General features: G+C 42.7%; 1 protein-coding gene across 5 annotated transcripts in view; it reads right to left on the minus strand.

The window, feature by feature from the left end:
- Positions 1–416: 416 nt before the first annotated feature.
- LOC138975116 (SANT and BTB domain regulator of class switch recombination-like) overlaps positions 417–18,691 on the minus strand; it is a 39,153-nt gene continuing 20,878 nt past the window's right edge. For 2 of the 5 annotated variants that reach the window (XM_070347775.1, XM_070347772.1), the window contains 6 exons: positions 8,530–8,600; positions 7,956–8,038; positions 6,969–7,060; positions 6,438–6,458; positions 5,093–5,193; positions 417–1,038 (listed from right to left, as the gene is read on the minus strand). In XM_070347775.1, the coding sequence (XP_070203876.1) occupies positions 5,139–5,193; positions 6,438–6,458; positions 6,969–7,060; positions 7,956–8,038; positions 8,530–8,600 (322 nt within the window). In that variant the 3' untranslated portion in view covers positions 417–1,038; positions 5,093–5,138. The remainder of the gene's footprint in view (positions 1,039–5,092; positions 5,194–6,437; positions 6,459–6,968; positions 7,061–7,955; positions 8,039–8,529; positions 8,601–18,691) is intronic. The other 3 variants (XM_070347774.1, XM_070347773.1, XM_070347776.1) reach the window with 3 other exon arrangements.

An 18,691-nucleotide genomic window follows, 5' to 3' on the forward strand; every position in this document is an offset into this window, starting at 1 on the left:
ACTCGCGCTATAGAAAAGTTATTTATTATTATTATTATTTTGTACTTTCTGAATTACTGTGTGAAAAGCACAATAAAGCTGTTAATACCATAAAATAAATCTAAAATCAAAGCCACCCATGTCATTTAAAAATTAAATAAATGTTAATACCATAGATGTGTCCTGTGTGTGTATGTGTGTGTCTATGAGTTTGTGTATTTGTGCGTGTGCATGCATGTGTGTTATAGTGAACACTGACAATAGTTGTTTTTGTTGTTTTTAAATTAAAAAAAAAACACACACTGTACACAAAACAGAACTAAAATCAATTGTGAATGAGAAATTATTTTATTACTCATATCCATCAAGTACAAGGTGGCACAAGGTGATTGAACTGAAACAAGTAATGTAAAATTTGCGTTTGTGGCATATATCACAACATAACAAGAATGAATGATGAACTTTTTTTTAACAGTCAAACATCGATCATCACACACCAAGTGATTTTCTGAAAAGGTAGAACTAACAAAACAATCAATCTAACAAAAAGTGCATGAACGTGCGCGCACACACACACACATACACACACACACACAGGGACACAGGAGGAAATAGGGGAGATAAAGTGTGAACCCCAATAACATTTTTATATGGAATTCATTAAATTATCGGTAATCCAGTGTAATGGAACGCATGTGTATCATTTGATAATCGACAAAAAGAAAACAAACAAAATCAAACCCGCTCCTGCATAAATAGACAATGATATTTGATTGGTCTTTCTTGTCCGAGTCAGATTAAAAAGTGTAGAGTCGGCACCAAAAGAGACGATGTAAGTTTAGAGATTTTTGCACATGGACACAGACACACACGTGCGTGCGCACATACCAACAAACCCACACACATCCACCACACACTCACATTCAAACATGAGTAAACATGTATACATTCAACCATTACTATAACTATGAGTGTTCAATATGTCATAAATGATATTTGCAGGGTTCACCCTAAGGCATATTGTTACTGCGCACTGACATGGGTGGCTTTGGCTTTGCCCTGAAACCAGACAAAAAGACAAGCATATGAGGGTTAGACAAAACATCTCATGCATGTACCTTAGCTTACATGTTTGGCATCTTACAACATTGCGTTTAGTTAGGTCACGTATTTCACTCAATCCCTGGAACACCTTTGCAGTACATGTACTTTATAGCACATTCTTCCAACTCTGTGAGTCAAATACACCCGTACTGTAGCGTTTGCAATTCAGTGTATGTCTCTGCTGAAAGTAATTATGCTTTATAGGTAATATACTTCAAACAAACACCCGTAGGTAAATTAACGCACAAACTTTAGCATATATTTCATCCAATGGACACTAAGATTACTTCCCTCAATGGGGATCTAACAGGTAATACAAATTTAAAACCCGTTCGTGTTCCAAGTAAAAATACACTAGTATATAATTTAACTCAACTCAACTCAACTCAACTCAAATTTTATTGGCTTCAATTTTCATGGAAGAATTTGTCTTGCGCTTGGGAGAAAGTAAGAGTATAAATAATAATAGTCTATGTCCCATCTCTCTCTCTCTCTCTCTCTCTCTCTCTCTCTCTCTCTCTCTCTCTCTCTCTCTCTCTCTCTCTCTCTCTCTCTCTCTCTCTCTCTCTCTCTCTCTCTCTCTAAGTCTCTCCCAACTATACACTCTCGTCTTCCATCGCATGGAAAGCTATAAGCCTGAGGCAAAATACATGTATAATAAAATGTGACACTCTTTCACTCTTCTTATGACAATTATGCAAGTATAAATGTCTCATACATTCTCTCGCTATAAATCTTCCACAAACTCTGACCATGCATGACCGATCAATGTGTTAGTAACCTCTATGTTAAGCGAAAACACAACATCATCTGAAGTTGAAGACAAACAAACACATGAAGAAGTGAACATACAAATCCCGTTAAACAATTTCACCTCCATCATCAAACAAAACAAAAAAACAAGTCGTGTAAGGCGAAATTACTACATTTAGTCAAGGTGTGGAACTCACAGAATGAAACTGAACGCACTGCATTTTTTCACAATGACCGTAGTCCGCCGCTTGTGCAAAACGGAGTGAAACTGACGAGCCTGTTTAGCGCGGTAGTGGTTTCGCTGTGCTGCATAGCACGCTTTTCTGTGCCTCTCTTCGTTTTAACTTTCTGAGCGTGTTTTTAATCCAAACATATCATATCTATATGCTTTTGGAATCAGGAACCAACAAGGAATAAGATGAAATTGTTTTTAAATCGATTTCGGAAATTTAATTTTGATCATAATTTTTATGTTTTTAATTTTCAGAGATTGTTTTTAATCCAAATATAACATATTTATATGCTTTTGGAATCAGGAAATGATGTAGAATAAGATGAACGTAAATTTGGATCGTTTTATATAAAAAAAACATTATTACAATTTTCAGATTTTTAATGACCAAAGTCATTAATTAATTTTTAAGCCACCAAGCTGAAATGCAATACCGAAGTCCGGCCTTTGTCGAAGATTGCTTTACAAAAATTGCAATCAATTTGATTGAAAAATGAGGGTGTGACAGTGCCGCCTCAACTTTTACAAAAAGCCGGATATGACGTCATCAAAGACATTTATCGAAAAAATGAAAAAAACGTCTGGGAATATTATACCCAGGAACTCTCATGTCAAATTTCATAAAGATCGGTCCAGTAGTTTACTCTGAATCGCTCTACACACACACAGACAGACAGACACACATACACCACGACCCTCGTCTCGATTCCCCCTCTATGTTAAAACATTTAGTCAAAACTTGACTAAATGTAACAAAAAATGCTATGATAGTTAGCTTAAATAATTTTGCTATCAGTGATTTTCAAAATAAGTACAGGTATGTTTCTAGACTAGAAGACAAAGACTGACCCTGCTCAGGAATATTTTAAGCTCTGAAGTTGCACTAACAAACAAACAAACAAACAAAATATGATCAAAAAATTTAAGTAAAGCTAGTTCTGAGGTTGTGAAAATTGCAGAAGTGAAACAACACATATTTTGTACTGCCACATAATAAAATTCACCATAAATTTCAAACAGGGATAGAAAAAAAAGTCAATGCAAAGTAAATGGTATGTTGAAAATAAAGGCAAACAGGGACCCAGATACCGTACATTAATGAAACAGTCTGAAGAATTATTCTGAAAATAAGAGAAGGACGGGCGCAGTGGCATGGTGGTATAAGACGTCGGCCTCCTAATCGGAAGGTCGTGTGTTCGAATCCCGGTCGCTGCCGCCTGGTGGGTTAAAAGTGAAGATGTTTCCGATCTCCCAGGTCAACTTATGTGCAGACCTGCTAATGACTTAACCCCCTTCGTGTGTACACGCAGGCACAAGACCAAGTGCGCACAGAAAAGATCCTGTAATCCATGTCAGAGTTTGGTGGGTTATAGAAACACGAAAATACCCAGCATGAGAGATGTTCAACGTGCGGGCTACTTCACCTGCCTTGACCTCTCACCAATTCATTGTAAAGCGCTTTGAGAACGTCAAGCGCTCTATAAATCTCCCATATTATTATTATTAATAATAGTAAACTTTAAACAACAATTACAAAGATAAAAGAGAAAAAGGCAGTGAATCAGAGATTAATAAGGGTTTTGTGTAGTTTTACTTCAGGAATGCAATTTAAAGAGATACTAGTGATGAATTAGGTAAACAGAAAGATGCACAGAATATTCAAGGAGGAAAATACGTTGGAGCAAAAGAAAAGAAAAAAGTAATTGCACTTAAAGCAATGAATCAGGAGTTTCTTATTATTTCTTTTCTCATTAAACAATCAGAAAAACAAACACTTTTTCTTTCTTTGATAAGTTGCACTTGCATTTTCAATAAAAGTGTCATATAGGAAATACACATAATATCGTACTGTGCAAATACACAAAGATATACATGTAACAGTAATGCGATATCTGCAAATGGATGCTTAGAACATGCATGACAGATTCCTTGGTGAGCCGAAACGTGCATACGAGGACAAGTAGGATGCAGACGACCAGGTTGAACCGACTTCACGATAAAGATGTAAAAACAACATGCATCATGCATTTAGATACCTGTTAAATGCAAATGGATGGTGGTGCACATTACAACACAACAGCTACACAGATATCTTTTTTGGTTCCTTTTTTTCATGGCAAACATGCAGATGCCAGCTAAAAAAAATAGTATATCCAACAACAGAAAACACTAGCTGAAGTTTGATGTGTGCATTTACTGGCTTGCTGTCTTTGTATTTGAGTTAAGAATATCCTCCTTTGTAAGATAATTTTACAAATGATTTTGCCTGTATGTTACTTGTTTTGCCCTCATAACTTATTTGCCCTCTAATTATATATCCCATAATTTACTCTCTAATGAATATTTATTTCCCTTTGCTTGTCATATCTTGCCTTGAATCTGCGTTCATTATCCCCCTCATTCTCTGAAACTCAACCAGTTGTTTGTTAAAGGTGAATCAAACGAGAAATGTTTATTCTCTAGCTGCTCCTAGTCCTAAGCCATAAGATTCATTGTTTGTTCTAGCTCTGTTAATTTCTTCACATGTTAATTATTTGTTTTTTTCTGTCTCATCTGCATAGGCATCAACTTGTTTTAATCTTTTTCTTGTAATAGTCGCGTTTGTTTGTTTTTGTTTTTTCTTGTACTTGACTGGATTACCAAGTTCTTTTTGTAAAGAGCAATCTTCAACCAAAGCCAACTACTTTATCATAAATATTCAGTCATAAAAGACGCATACGTTCAGTTTTAGTATCTCGATCCAGCTTCCCTTCAAGGTCAAACCAAAGTTAAAATAATAAACCTTCAACCATCTTTGTTAGACCTAAGTATATATAGACACAACACATGTACAATAGTTCTGGGTTAAGTCTCTTACACCAGGTTTAAAAACCCCTGACCACACACCAACACTATTATTACACATGTTTAACACTATTATTACACATATTTAACGCTATTATTACACATATTAAGTTCACGTGTATCAACCATTATTCTGATTATGGGTGTTGCTAGTTGTCCTCGCTTTTTAAACTTCTTTACGTTTCTTGTTAGAGGCAGTTGGTATGTTCTAATGGCGAATATGACATCAGAAATGAAAGACTCCCGATTTTTCCCGCCTGAATTGCACGCTGGAACGAGGCCTGGCAAGGAAGAAGGAAGAATCAATGAAATGACAGCTAGATTCAGTGCAGATCGAGTTTCACTCATCAAAATTACATTTTTAGAATGAGGGGTAAAATTAAAACCAGTGCAACCGTGATAATGTTAGATTGGTAGAAACGTTCCAATAAACAAAAACAAAATATCGTCGTTGTCCTGAAATGTTGGCATAACTCGATTCTTGGCGATTTTGATGTTTTTGTGCTTTATACTAAGTAAATCATTCTCCATGAGAAATATTCTCTAAAATACGGTGTACATGCATTTCATGATTTAACATGCTTTTATCTTTCTATTCATACCAGGAACAAATATAAACACTATTTCATAATACAAATAATCAGTTTTGGCTTCTGCTGAAATTAAGCTGTCTAAAATGAGTTATGCCAAAATTCCATGACGACATCAATATGGTAAAACATTTTTAAACAAAAACAGATAACCAACCGGAACATGTTCGCAAACGTTACAAAAATCATTTGAGACAAGGGGGAGGGGAAAAATGTCTTTGTACTCATACAGTTATTGTCAAAAGTATCAAACACAGACACAAAGAAACATTAGCCAACAAGCACTGACACAGATTATTTCAGAGTTGCATGTGAATGTTACACACACCCACGCTCGCACGCACGAATGCGCACACAGTTCTGGGGTGTGCACATTAAAGATCCCACGATTGACAAAAGGGTCTTTCCTGGTAAAAATGTATAGGCATAGATAAAAAATGTCCACCAAATACCCGTGTGACTTGGAATAATAGGCCTGGAAAAGTAAATATTCGCCGTAATGGCTTGAGATTTACTGGCCGATGTGAATGCGTAATATATTGTGTAAAAAATTCCATCTCACACGGCAAGAAATTAATATGTAAAGCGCTTAGAGAACGTCAAGCGCTATATAAATCTCCCATATAAATAAATAAATAAATACTGCACAGAAATCCATAATAACTATTGGTCTACAGTGAAAAAAGAAATTTAACATTGAACAATTGAAAAGTCTGCTAAAATTGCGCTCAACTGACTGCTGGAAAAAAAAGCAGCAAATAAACTAGGAAATGACTACAATGTCCTTCCAATAGACAATAAGACACACAGACAGACCGACGGACACACAGACAGACACATGCACAGACAGACCGACGGACACACAAATACACATTCTCAAAATGGAAAGTTAACAGCAACAAAAACGAACAGGAAGTGCAAATAGGTAAGTCTACCTTTGATTGGAATTGTTATTGCTGAAGAAGAAACAAAGAAAGAGTGCTATTGTGACCCATCTATTGTGACCCATCTATTGTGACCCATCTATTGTGACCCATCTATTGTGACCCATCTATTGTGACCCATCCAACCAACAATTACACGGAACTGAATGGTAATACAGTGCCCTTTGCCCTAAAATTGCACTAGAGATCAATCTGGTATCAAATAATTGTGACAAGTGAACAATCTAGCGTGAAATTGTAAGTTTTGTTAATAACTAAGCACACTTTGTGGTGCCCGTGGTGCAATGAATATACTCTTTGTGCAATAAAACTAAATAGTCCAATGCCACAAATTCCCTACATGTGCAGATATTTGTTCCATTACTCAATGCATTAATGAATCTGAGATAACAGAGAGAAAGGGAGGAGGGAGAGAAACATTAGTTTGATATTTTCAAAATCAATCAAAACATTCAGGTTGTTCGAAAACATGTCATAGCAGTAACAACAGGGGCTTGTAACAAAAACTATACTGCTCCATACCTGAACTGAGGGGGCCCAGTTTGTTTCCCAACCACAGGGGCTTGTGTTGCTCTCCACTGAGCTTCCAGCTTGCTGAAAGTGCCTCCTGCAAACTTAAGAAATAAAAAACAAAAGATTATATCATGACATGTTGGATTTTGGAAATGACCAACAAACAAGGCTTTCCTTATAATAATAATCAGACAAAAAATAATTCTATATAAATCTACTAACTGGCTGAAGTCTCACAGAATTTGCGTAGAAAACTTTTGCAACTGTGGTAATTAACTTAAAACCTTATGAAAAGGTAGAATAAGACATCTCTTGAAGGCAAAATGAGATTAATTTGTTCTCTTATGTACAGAAGTTGGTACGGTAAGCTTATCATGTTATGTACAGAAGTTGGTACGGTAAGCTTATCATGTTATGTACAGAAGTTGGTACGGTAAGCTTATCATGTTATGTACAGAAGTTGGTACGGTAAGCTTATCATGTTATGTACAGAAGTTGGTACGGTAAGCTTATCATGTTATGTACAGAAGTTGGTACGGTAAGCTTATCATGTTATGTACAGAAGTTGGTACGGTAAGCTTATCATGTTATGTACAATCATCATTTACTTGAAGTGACATTCTCAACAAGATACCAGACAATTAGGAATTACACAAGGGTAATGAAATTGATTACTTGAATGTAAAGGTTCATGTGTCTGTAACCTTCGATAACACTTGTCTTACGACATCACTTTCAGATCAAACAAATATTTGATTGTTAGGCAAAAAAAAAAAAAGGTCTGTTTACGGTAACATAGGCCAAAAAAATAGGGTCGGTAGGTCGGGAATTTTTTTTTTTTTTTTTCCCCCCAAAAAAACCCATATTTTTACGTTATTTTGCCAGAATTTTTTTTTTTTTTTTCCCCCAAATGCCAAAAAAAAGTATAGGGTCGCGCGAAAAAAATAGGGTCAGTCGGGTTACCGTAAACAGACCTCTTTTTTTTTTTGGCCTTACCTCTTTCTTAGGCCTCTCCACCTTTTCAGGGTTCAGACGTAGCTTGGTCAGATACATTCTTACTTCCTTGATTCTGCGCTGATCTGAGAAACGCATCAAAAATATACGCCAGGTCTTTTTTCTCTCATTCTCTCTCTCATAAAAAAGAAGCTTGGTTTCAGATAGACTGGAAATCGAGATGAGGGCGATGGTTAAACAATCATAAACGTTAAAGTTCAAGTAGGTCCAAGGAAAACAACTCTGTACAGAACTACTAATACTGTAAATACAGAAAACTCCTCATTGGTCAAAACATCTTTTTTATCTATCTCGGAGCAATATTCAAAGCAATAGCAAGTTGGTTCAACAGGATCATTCCAAAAACTAAATAACCATTCCCTCTTCATAATGCAATGCAATTAAATGAAGATAGTTGGCTCTTGTTTTTTATTTTTTTGCATCATCGCTTAACGACAGGCACCTTGACCAAATCATCTGCAAAGGCAAATGCTACCTGCATGCTTGTGCCCATTAATCGTGAAAAGTTTACCCAACTCTATTTGTAGATTATGTGAGATGATAGAAAAGTAGATACCTTCTTGTCTCTGTGCATCCTGGTTGTATCGCATGGAGCGCTGGGCATCCCACATCGACTTCTTGGTTTGCCTGAAAACACAGACAGAAGGATGATCCTATATTCATTTTTTCATTTTTTTTCTTTTTCATTTTTACATTTAGTCAAGTTTTGACTAAATGTTTTAACATAGAGGGGGAATCGAAACGAGGGTCGTGGTGTATGTGTGTGTGTGTGTGTGTATGTGTGTGTGTGTGTGCGTGCGTGCGTGCGTGCGTGCGTGCGTGCGTGCGTGCGTGTAGAGCGATTCAGACCAAACTACTGGACCGATCTCTATGAAATTTTACATGAGAGTTCCTGGGATTGATATCCCCGAACGTTTTTTTCTTTTTTTCGATAAGTGTCTTTGATGACGTCATATCCGGCTTTTCGTGAAAGTTGAGGCGGCACTGTCACGCTCTCATTTTTCAACCAAATTGGTTGAAATTTTGGTCAAGTAGTCTTCGACGAAGCCCGGACTTCGGTATTGCATTTCAGCTTGGTGGCTTAAAAATTAATTAATGACTTTGGTCATTAAAAATCTGAAAATTGTAAAAAAAATATTTTTTTTATAAAACGATTCAAATTTACGTTTATCTTATTCTCCATCATTTGCTGATTCCAAAAACATATAAATATGTTATATTTGGATTAACAACAAGCTCTGAAAATTAAAAATATAAAAATTATTATCAAATTTTTTTTTTCGAAATCAATTTAAAAACACTTTCATCTTATTCCTTGTCGGTTCCTGATTCCAAAAACATATAGATATGATATGTTTGGATTAAAAAGACGCTCAGAAAGTTAAAACGAAGAGAGGTACAGAAAAGCGTGCTATCCTTCTCAGCGCAACGAATACCCCGCTCTTCTTGTCAATTCCACTGGCACTGCCTTTGCCACGGGCGGTGGAGTGACGATGCTACGAGTATACGGTCTTGCTGCGTTGCGTTGCGTTCAGTTTCATTCTGTGAGTTCGACAGCTACTTGACTAAATGTTGTATTTTCGCCTTACGCGACTTGTTATTATTTTATTGTCCCATACCTAGGAAATTCGGATCGCTTCCTCCCAGTGGAAAGCTAGCAGCAACGGAGTCGCGCTACCCAGGTGTCTGCGTGTTTAGGTGTATTCAGCCACCTGCACTTATGGCAGAATGACCAAGGTCTTTTACGTGCCATTGTGGCGACACGTGGATGGGACATGGCTTCCCTCTCTAGGTCAGCACATAAAGTTGACCCGTGTCCATCCCGGCACGAATTCGAACCTGCGACCTTCCGATCACAAGTCCAGTGCTCTACCAACTGAGCTACGGAGCTAATAATTCTCAGATGTTCTGTTGATAACGTCTGTAAAATTTGTTGTTGTTTTAAGACTTCCCTCACCCCTGATATCCTCCTTTCTCCCCTGATATCCTTTCTCCCCTGATATCCTCCTTTCTCCCCTGATATCCTCCTTTCTCCCCTGATATCCTCCTTTCTCCCCTGATATCCTCCTTTCTTCCCTGATATCCTCCCTTCCCCCTGATATCCCCCCTTCTCCCCTGATATCCTCCTTTCTCCCCTGATATCCTCCTTTCTCCCCTGATATCCTCCTTTCTCCCCTGATATCCTCCTTTCTCCCCTGATATCCTCCTTTCTCCCCTGATATCCTCCCTTCCCCCTGATATCCCCCCTTCTCCCCTGATATCCTCCCTTCTCCCCTGATATCCTCCTTTCTCCCCTGAAATCCTCCTTTCTCCCCTGATATCCTCCCTTCTCCCCTGATATCCTCCTTTCTCCCCTGATATCCTCCTTTCTCCCCTGATATCCTCCATTCTCCCCTGATATCCTCCTTTCTCCCCTGATATCCTCCCTTCTCCCCTGATATCCTCCTTTCTCCCCTGAAATCCTCCTTTCTCCCCTGATATCCTCCTTTCTCCCCTGATATCCTCCTTTCTCCCCTGATATCCTCCTTTCACCCCTGATATCCTCCCTTCTCCCCTGATATCCTCCTTTCTCCCCTGATATTCTCCTTTCTCCCCTGATATTCCCCTTTCTCCCCTGATATCCTCCCTTCTCCCGTGATATCCTCCTTTCTCCCCTGATATTCTCCTTTCTCCCCTGATATTCCCCTTTCTCCCCTGATATCCTCCCTTCTCCCCTGATATCCTCCTTTCTCCCCTGATATCCTCCCTTCTCCCCTGATATCCTCCTTTCTCCCCTGATATCCTCCTTTCTCCCCTGATATCCTCCTTTCTCCCCTGATATCCTCCTTTCTCCCCTGATATCCTCCTTTCTCCCCTGATATCCTCCTTTCTCCCCTGATATTCTCCTTTCTCCCCTGATATCCTCCTTTCTCCCCTGATATCCTCCTTTCTCCCCTGATATCCTCCTTTCTCCCCCGATATCCTCCTTTCTCCCCTGATATCCTCCTTTCTCCCCTGATATCCTCCTTTCTCCCCTGATATCCTCCTTTCTCCCCCGATATCCTCCTTTCTCCCCTGATATCCTCCTTTCTCCCCTGATATTCTCCTTTCTCCCCTGATATCCTCCTTTCACCCCTGATATCCTCCTTTCACCCCTGATATCCTCCTTTCACCCCTGATATCCTCCTTTCACCCCTGATATCCTCCTTTCTCCCATGATATCCTCCTTTCTCCCCTGATATCCTCCTTTCTCCCCTGATATCCTCCTTTCTCCCCTGATATCCTCCTTTCACCCCTGATATCCTCCTTTCTCCCCTGATCATCCTACCTTCTCCCCTGATATCCTCCTTTCTCCCCTGATATCCTTCTTTCTCCTCTGATATCCTCCTTTCACCCCTGATATCCTCCTTTCTCCCCTGATATCCTCCTTTCACCCCTGATATCCTCCTTTCTCCCCTGATATCCTCCTTTCTCCCCTGATATCCTCCTTTCTCCCCTGATCATCCTACCTTCTCCCCTGATATCCTACCTTCTCCCCCGATATCCTCCTTTCTCCCCTGATATCCTCCTCCTTTCTCCCCTGATATCCTCCTTTCTCCCCTGATATTCTCCTTTCTCCCCTGATATCCTCCTTTCTCCCCTGATATCCTCCTTTCTCCTCACATTGACAGGCTTTAAAACAGAGAAACCATTGTTAATTTCAAATTACCCTCTGATAAAGTTTGGGGCATAGTCGTACATGTCCTGGCAAACACCTCCTGATAACAACTACCTGCCTATCACCAACATCCCAAAGAAACCCTGACCAAGTTCTTAATCCCACATAATTCACCTTTCCATATGACTGCTTCGTTATAAACAGGTTATACTGTACCATAATTCAGCTTCATGTTCACACATATTTGCACACTTAAAACCCTTTAAAACATTAAATTTAAAAACAAATAGACTGCCAACGTTCCAAAATTCAGAAAAACAACCCCAAGAAAGGTTACGTTGTTGGAACGTTTAATTATTTTGTCATTTAAGGCAGGTCAAATGGAGACAGGGATATTACTCTTCATACACAAAGGGAAGCCACTGAGTTGTGTCGCCATTTTTTCCTGGCAGGCTGGGAATTCGAACACATCGAACAGGGAACGCAGAAGAAGAAGAAGAAGAAGAAGAACACGTCGAACATTCGAATGACGTAAATAGAACAAACGTCACATTTTTCAGGCAGCGGAAGTGTGGTGACGCGGCCCAGAACAAATGACGTCTTCCTTTCGTCTTCTTCTAGTTCTAGTTCTTTTTTTGGATCTAAAATGACGACACCGCCAGAAATAAAAACAATGCGACACGCCTCCCAACCACGAGGTCAAAAACACGTGGGCATCTAATGAAATCGGTACAAAGCCGTTCTCTTTGCCAGTGACATCGTAATAATCACCAAAGCTAACATTGAAGCTCCGGTAGCAGGTAAGAGAGTGTCTCCCAACCCGTGATGCTCACAGCGTGATTGCATCAGAATACCACATGTTAAAATCGAAAATTTTATAAGTAAATTTTGATTTGATTAATATACTTACCCGACTCACATTTAGCATTAACTTCAGATTAATAGCTTGGACACTGAACTACGCTTCACCCCTAAAGGGGAAGCAACCCCTTAAAAAAGAACGGCCTTGACCCAAACCAAGTTAACAAGAGTCAAGGTCATACCGCTCTCGCGACCTATCACGCGAGACCCACCCGGCGCCATGTTAGAACGTCACTCCTACTGAAATGATCTGTTCTTTTTTATGGAAACCCTAAGCGGGGTAGGCGGGAGGGTATTAACGATGTGAGTCGGGTAAGTATATTAATCAAATCAAAATTTACTTATAAAATTTTCTATTAAATTACATATCTTAACCCGACTCACATTTAGCAGATTGCTAATGTAGGTGGCGGGTACTTACTCTATGATCTTGGAAGAACCTGTCCTGCGGCTACCACAGCCGGTAAGGAGTTGGTCCCATCTTGCCGCGTACTTGCAATGTCACGCAAGTAAAAATTTATGAAGACGTCTTCAGACGCCCAATACGCAGAGTCAAGTACTTCAGACAGCCTTCCTGACTGTAGTACGGCCAAAGACGAGGCCCAGGCTCTCGCCTCATGAGTACGTGCAGACGACATGGGGAGAACGGACTGCCCCCCCCCCTTTTCCTTTCTGCCACCATACATATGCTTGTTTTATGAGTGTGGCGATCCACCTAGCCAAAGTCACCCGTGACAGGTCCCTGTTCCGAGCAGTATTGAGTGAGATAAACAGAAGTCTCTGTTCCTTAGCTCTTAACGGAGCAGTCCTAGACAAATAGCTGCTAAGTGTTCGCACTGGACAATTTGTCATGTCAGGGTCACCTGGTGCTAGTATAGTGGACAAAGACGGAATCCTGATAACGGGAGCAGGATGGTGAGGCTTTTGATTTTTTGCTAAGAAATCGGGTCTAAAACGAAGTGAGATAGAACCATCACTCTCAACAGAGATGTCTTTTGGAAGGCCTGAGAGCGCGTGTACTTCGCTGCTCCGTCTAGCTGTAGCCAGTAAAGTGAGCAGAAGAGCTTTACGTGTAAGATTATGGAGACTTGCCAAATGTAAAGGTTCAAAATCCGAAGATCTCAAGAAGTTCAAAACTAAAAACAGATCCCAGGCTGGGACTGGAGTCTTTGTCTTAACAAAATCCAATGCAGCGCCTCTTAACACGCTTGCAATAACTCCACCCAGGGAAATAGTGCGACCTAATTGCTTTAAGGTGGACGAAATCGCTGATCTCCTGACCTTAAGAGATGATGGGGACTTGCCTTGGGAGGCCAACCAAGACAAATGATTAGCTACCTGCATTGACCGAGGGGATGTAGCTTCGACCCCATTATCTGCGCACCATGCTACCCATGCAGACCAATGTGATGTGTAAACAGAGCTAGTAGACTGCCTGTGAGCCTTTTGAACCAAATCCAAAGTCCCTTCGGAAGCACCTGAGCGACGCAAAGATTTTCTCACAGTCTCCACGCGTGAAGGCGCAGAGCCTGCGGATTCTCGTGAAGAACGCCCGTGCGTGGTTGTAGCAGATCTCCCTTCTCTAGGTTTAGCGGAATCGGAGGACCTACTGTGAGACGAAGCAGATCCGGAAACCAATGCTGGCTTGTCCACATTGGAGCCACCAGAATGAGGGACGGGCGTTCCATCTCGACCTTTCTGAGTACCCTGCCCAGCAGTTGAAACGGAGGGAAGGCGTACGCCGTGAGATCCGACCAGTTGATCTCCAGAGCGTTTGTCTTCCAAGCTTCCGGATCGGGAAACGGGGAGACAAATACCGGTAGTCTCCGGGAAAACCTCGTAGCGAACAGATCGACTACAGGCTTTTCGACCTGAACCCACAATCTCTGAAGTGCATGGTGGGTGATCGTCCACTCCGTGTGCAACACACTGGACGAACGGCTGAGAGCATCGGCTAGAACATTGAGCCGACCTGGTAAGAACTTCGCCGACAGAGTGATCCGATGTTGAGCACACCACCGCAGAATCTGACAAGTTCTGACTGAGAGTGTTTGCGACCGTGAACCGCCCTGCTTGTTCACATAAGCCGCTACCGTGGTGTTGTCGGTATGTAGCCGAACATGCTTTCCGACAACGGCAGGGAAGAAGCTCCGAAGCCCCAAAAAGGCTGCCTCCAACTCCAACACATTTATGTGAGACTGGGCTTGACTCTCGGGCCAAGTCCCCGAGGCCGTGAGCTGTGCAAGATGAGCACCCCAGCCTAACTGAGACGCATCTGTGAACATGTCGACCTCCGGAGGAGGAAGCACAATCGGAACTCCCAGAAACAAGTCTGCTTGCAACCACTGATTTGTGGTCTGTCGAATCCAGCTGTGTATCTGAACAGAGACATCCCAGCCCTGGTAAGCCGGATTCCACTCCGAGCTGAGTGCAGCCTGAAACGGCCTTTTGCAAACTCTCCCCAGCGGAATGAGAGTGGCCATAGATTCCATCTGTCCTAGGGCCGACGCCAAGACCCTGGCCTTGGCCTGCTTCTGTGACCTGAGAGACCTGAGAAGGTCTTGGAGCTTGTTGACTCTTCTCAGGGAGGGACGGACTGACCATGCCACCGTATCGAATGTCATCCCTAGGTACGTGAAGTTTTGAGACGGTATCAGCTCTGATTTGCTCTGGTTGATCTGAAAACCTAGATCGTTTGCCTGATCCAACACTGCCTGCGTGTGAAGACTGCAAGACTGCTGGCTCTGATTTAGGACAAGCCAATCGTCTAAGTATGCACGCAGGCGAATGCCTTTTTGCCTGACCAGGGAACAAAGCTGCCGAGTCACCATCGTGAAGACCCAAGGAGCTAGAGACAAGCCGAAAGGGAGAGCCCTGAACTGATAGATCTCTGTTGCCCATCGAAATCTGAGCCACTTTCGATCTGACGGATGCATGAGTATATGAAAATACGCATCCGTCAGATCGATTGATGTTGCCCAATCCCCTGGTCTGAGTGCCTCCCGAACGGAAAAGGGAGTCTCCATGGTAAACCGAATCTCCCGGAGGAATTTGTTCAATGGGGACAGGTCTAAGACTGGACGCCACCCTCCCGAACTCTTTGGGACTACGAATATCCTCCCGTAAAAACCCGGGGAGTTGTGGTCTGAAACAACTTCCACTGCTTCCTTTTGAAGAAGAGCAGCGATTTCCGACTGAATTGTGGCCTTTGCCTCTGGTTTTGCCGGAAACTTGAACGCAGGAGGTGTTCTGGTAAGAGGCGCTTTCTGCTCTTTCCAGAGCAGCCTGAACCCCGAACGTACTATCCCCACAATCCACTGACTGTTTACATGCTGTAACCAGTAGTGAAGGGCCCGGGAGGGGCCGCCCGCCACCAAAAGGGTGGGGGCTGTGGGGATGAGTAGCTCGGGGCCTCGTCATTGGGGGTTAGGTTTTCGACCCGACCCCCTAGCATTGCCGAAAGACGGCTTCTTCTTGGGGTAAGGAGCGCCCCTGCCTCTACCCCTAAAAGAGGACTGTGAATGCTGAGAGCCGCGTCCCCGATTAGCAGAAGAGAAAGACGCTTTAGGAGGACCCTGCTGTTTGGCCTGAGGCTTAGCGAGACCATGTTGGGCAAGCTTTGCGATCGCCAAGTCCCTAGCGTTTTGTGTTTGTTTGTCAAGCGCGTCAAGTGAAGGTTGACCGAGCAAAGACCCCTCTGTGAAAGGAGAGACCTTGAGCAAGTCCAAAGTAGACTTGTCTTGAATTCTAGAGCCAGACAAGAAAGCGTCCCTGCGCGTGAAAACCGCATGTGCGTACAACCGTGCCGCGACTGACATTTGTTCGGCTGAAACCTTAGCCAAAGAGGCCAGGAGTATGGGAACGTCTTTCACGCTAGCGTCGTTTCGAAATTCGAAAGGATCCAACGACACCGCGATCGACCGAGAAAGAGACCTAAGAAGTGTCTCTGAAAGAGACGCAAGTTCCAACGAGTATCTTCCCGTCTCCTCCAAACCAATCAATGCACCTTCAGAGTAAGTGCAAGGTTTGTCAAAACGATAGACATCCTCTCTGAGGTTCGCCAACTCCGGAGTGACCGGAAGCGGTGCACTCGGCAAAGCGTAAGTCTCAATAAGGCTGTGGTGACGACGGGAGAGAGTAAACTTGCGTGCATGAAACGAAGTGCTCGCCTTCCGTAACTGGCCTGAGGCAAGCCATGGCTGAGCAGCATCAGGCGCCTGACCGTGTGCAGTCAGTAAAGGCACAGTATCCACAGGCAAGCTATTCTCAGAACCCGAAGTTCTAGCCAGCACCTTGGAAAGTTCGTAAGCAACAGAAGGAGACTCGCTAAAACGATATCCCTGAACTTCCGTTAAGGCAGGGCGGAAATCACCCACCGCTGAGGGTGGTGGTGCCGCAAAGCTCGTCGTAGCTGTCACCCCTTCAGCGAAGTACTTGGCAGACACCTGAGCTGCAGTAACCATAGCTGGTTTAAGTTTGAGTGACAACTTGACATCGACTTCCTCCTCAGAAAGTGAGTGAGAATCATCGAACTCCGAATCTGCTGTGGCTGGACCGTGAAAGTCACTGTGACTAGCTGCGTCACTAAAACGATCCACCACAGGCGAGGCTGATTGCAAAACGGAAGGACCGTGCAAAGCCTGCCCAAAAGCAGCATCCTGCCCAGAGGGAGGAAGTTGAGACTTGTTTACATTCACCGGAGACATACCAGTCTGCCTGTGAGTACAACTGTCTCGTTGTCCGGTGTCGACCCCCCGTGAGTTCCGCTTGCTAAGAGCGATAGCCTCTGGGAAAGTCGAACTTTCACCCCCCGGCCGTGGCGGGGGGGCTACTAGTTCCGGCCCAACTTGTTGTCCGGTGTCGACCCCCCGAGTTCCGCTTGCTAAGAGCGATAGCCTCCGGGGAGTCGTACTTTCACCCCCCGGCCGTGGCGGGGGGGCTACTAGTTCCGGCCTAACATGAACACTTTCACCAGAGAACCTGGCTACCGGTGAACTTGACAAACCTGAAGAGCGTGAAACCGCCCCTTGAACGAAGTAATCACCCTGCTCTGCGTGCACGTCGGCCGACGTGATAGTGCATGAAGGCGGAACCTTAGCGTAAGCCAGCGAAGCCACTCCGCCCACTCCCGCTGGGAGCGAGTGCAACTCCTTACGAGTAGCATGCAAATCAGCTGCAAACTGCTGTTGTTGTGCAAACATGTTATTCATATTGACAGAAAACTTCTCAAAAAGGGAGGAAAAATCATCTTTCGCACGAGTCTTGTCTTTACCACTACGTCTCTTCTTGGCTGAAGGAGCCTTACTTTTAGCTTCTTTCAGTACAGGCATGACTGGGCTATCGGGGTCCGAAATATTAACGGACATGGTAGTTTGCGAAACTGGATCATGAACCGAGACGGTAGTACTTTTGCCTGTCTCTTTATGTGTGACCTTACTAGGCGAACACTCAGCAGCCATTTGCCTAGTCTGAGGCTTCTTTCTCTCTTTGTCAGCCATTGCTGACGAAAACAAACAGTCTAAGAAACGTAAACACGAAACAGACTGCAAAACGGAGAAAGACACAAACAAACAGGAGCCGAACAAATTAGAAAGAGCTCACCCAATCTTGCTTAGGCAGGGACCTGTAGAACGGGGTGAAAAAACTGCTTGAAAAACAGTAGTAGGCTGAAAGCCTTTAGCGTAGCTGTGAAAACACGTCCGAGCTGATCGGAGGCTGAAGTAGGAGTGACGTTCTAACATGGCGCCGGGTGGGTCTCGCGTGATAGGTCGCGAGAGCGGTATGACCTTGACTCTTGTTAACTTGGTTTGGGTCAAGGCCGTTCTTTTTTAAGGGGTTGCTTCCCCTTTAGGGGTGAAGCGTAGTTCAGTGTCCAAGCTATTAATCTGAAGTTAATGCTAAATGTGAGTCGGGTTAAGATATGTAATTTAACCGGTGTTTGAACTAGAATAACAGCCAGTAGTATTAAGAACAAGTGTCTTGTGTATGCAGCCCTCTTTCTACTGTACGCTGGCAGCAGATAATACAATAATTGAAGTCCTTCGAGGCATAAGGGGCCCATAAGGCGAAAAATTGCTTTAATTCCACCCTCAAAAAGTCCCAGCCTTCAAACCGTAACAAATAACAGTACGCACTATTAAGCAAAATTATAAACCAAGCCTTGATTATTAATTTTTATTGTTACACTTGTATCAAACAAGTGACCTCCACCTTTTGATTG

This window comes from Littorina saxatilis, linkage group LG9 (genome assembly GCF_037325665.1).
Source record: "Littorina saxatilis isolate snail1 linkage group LG9, US_GU_Lsax_2.0, whole genome shotgun sequence".
Taxonomy (NCBI): domain Eukaryota; kingdom Metazoa; phylum Mollusca; class Gastropoda; order Littorinimorpha; family Littorinidae; genus Littorina; species Littorina saxatilis.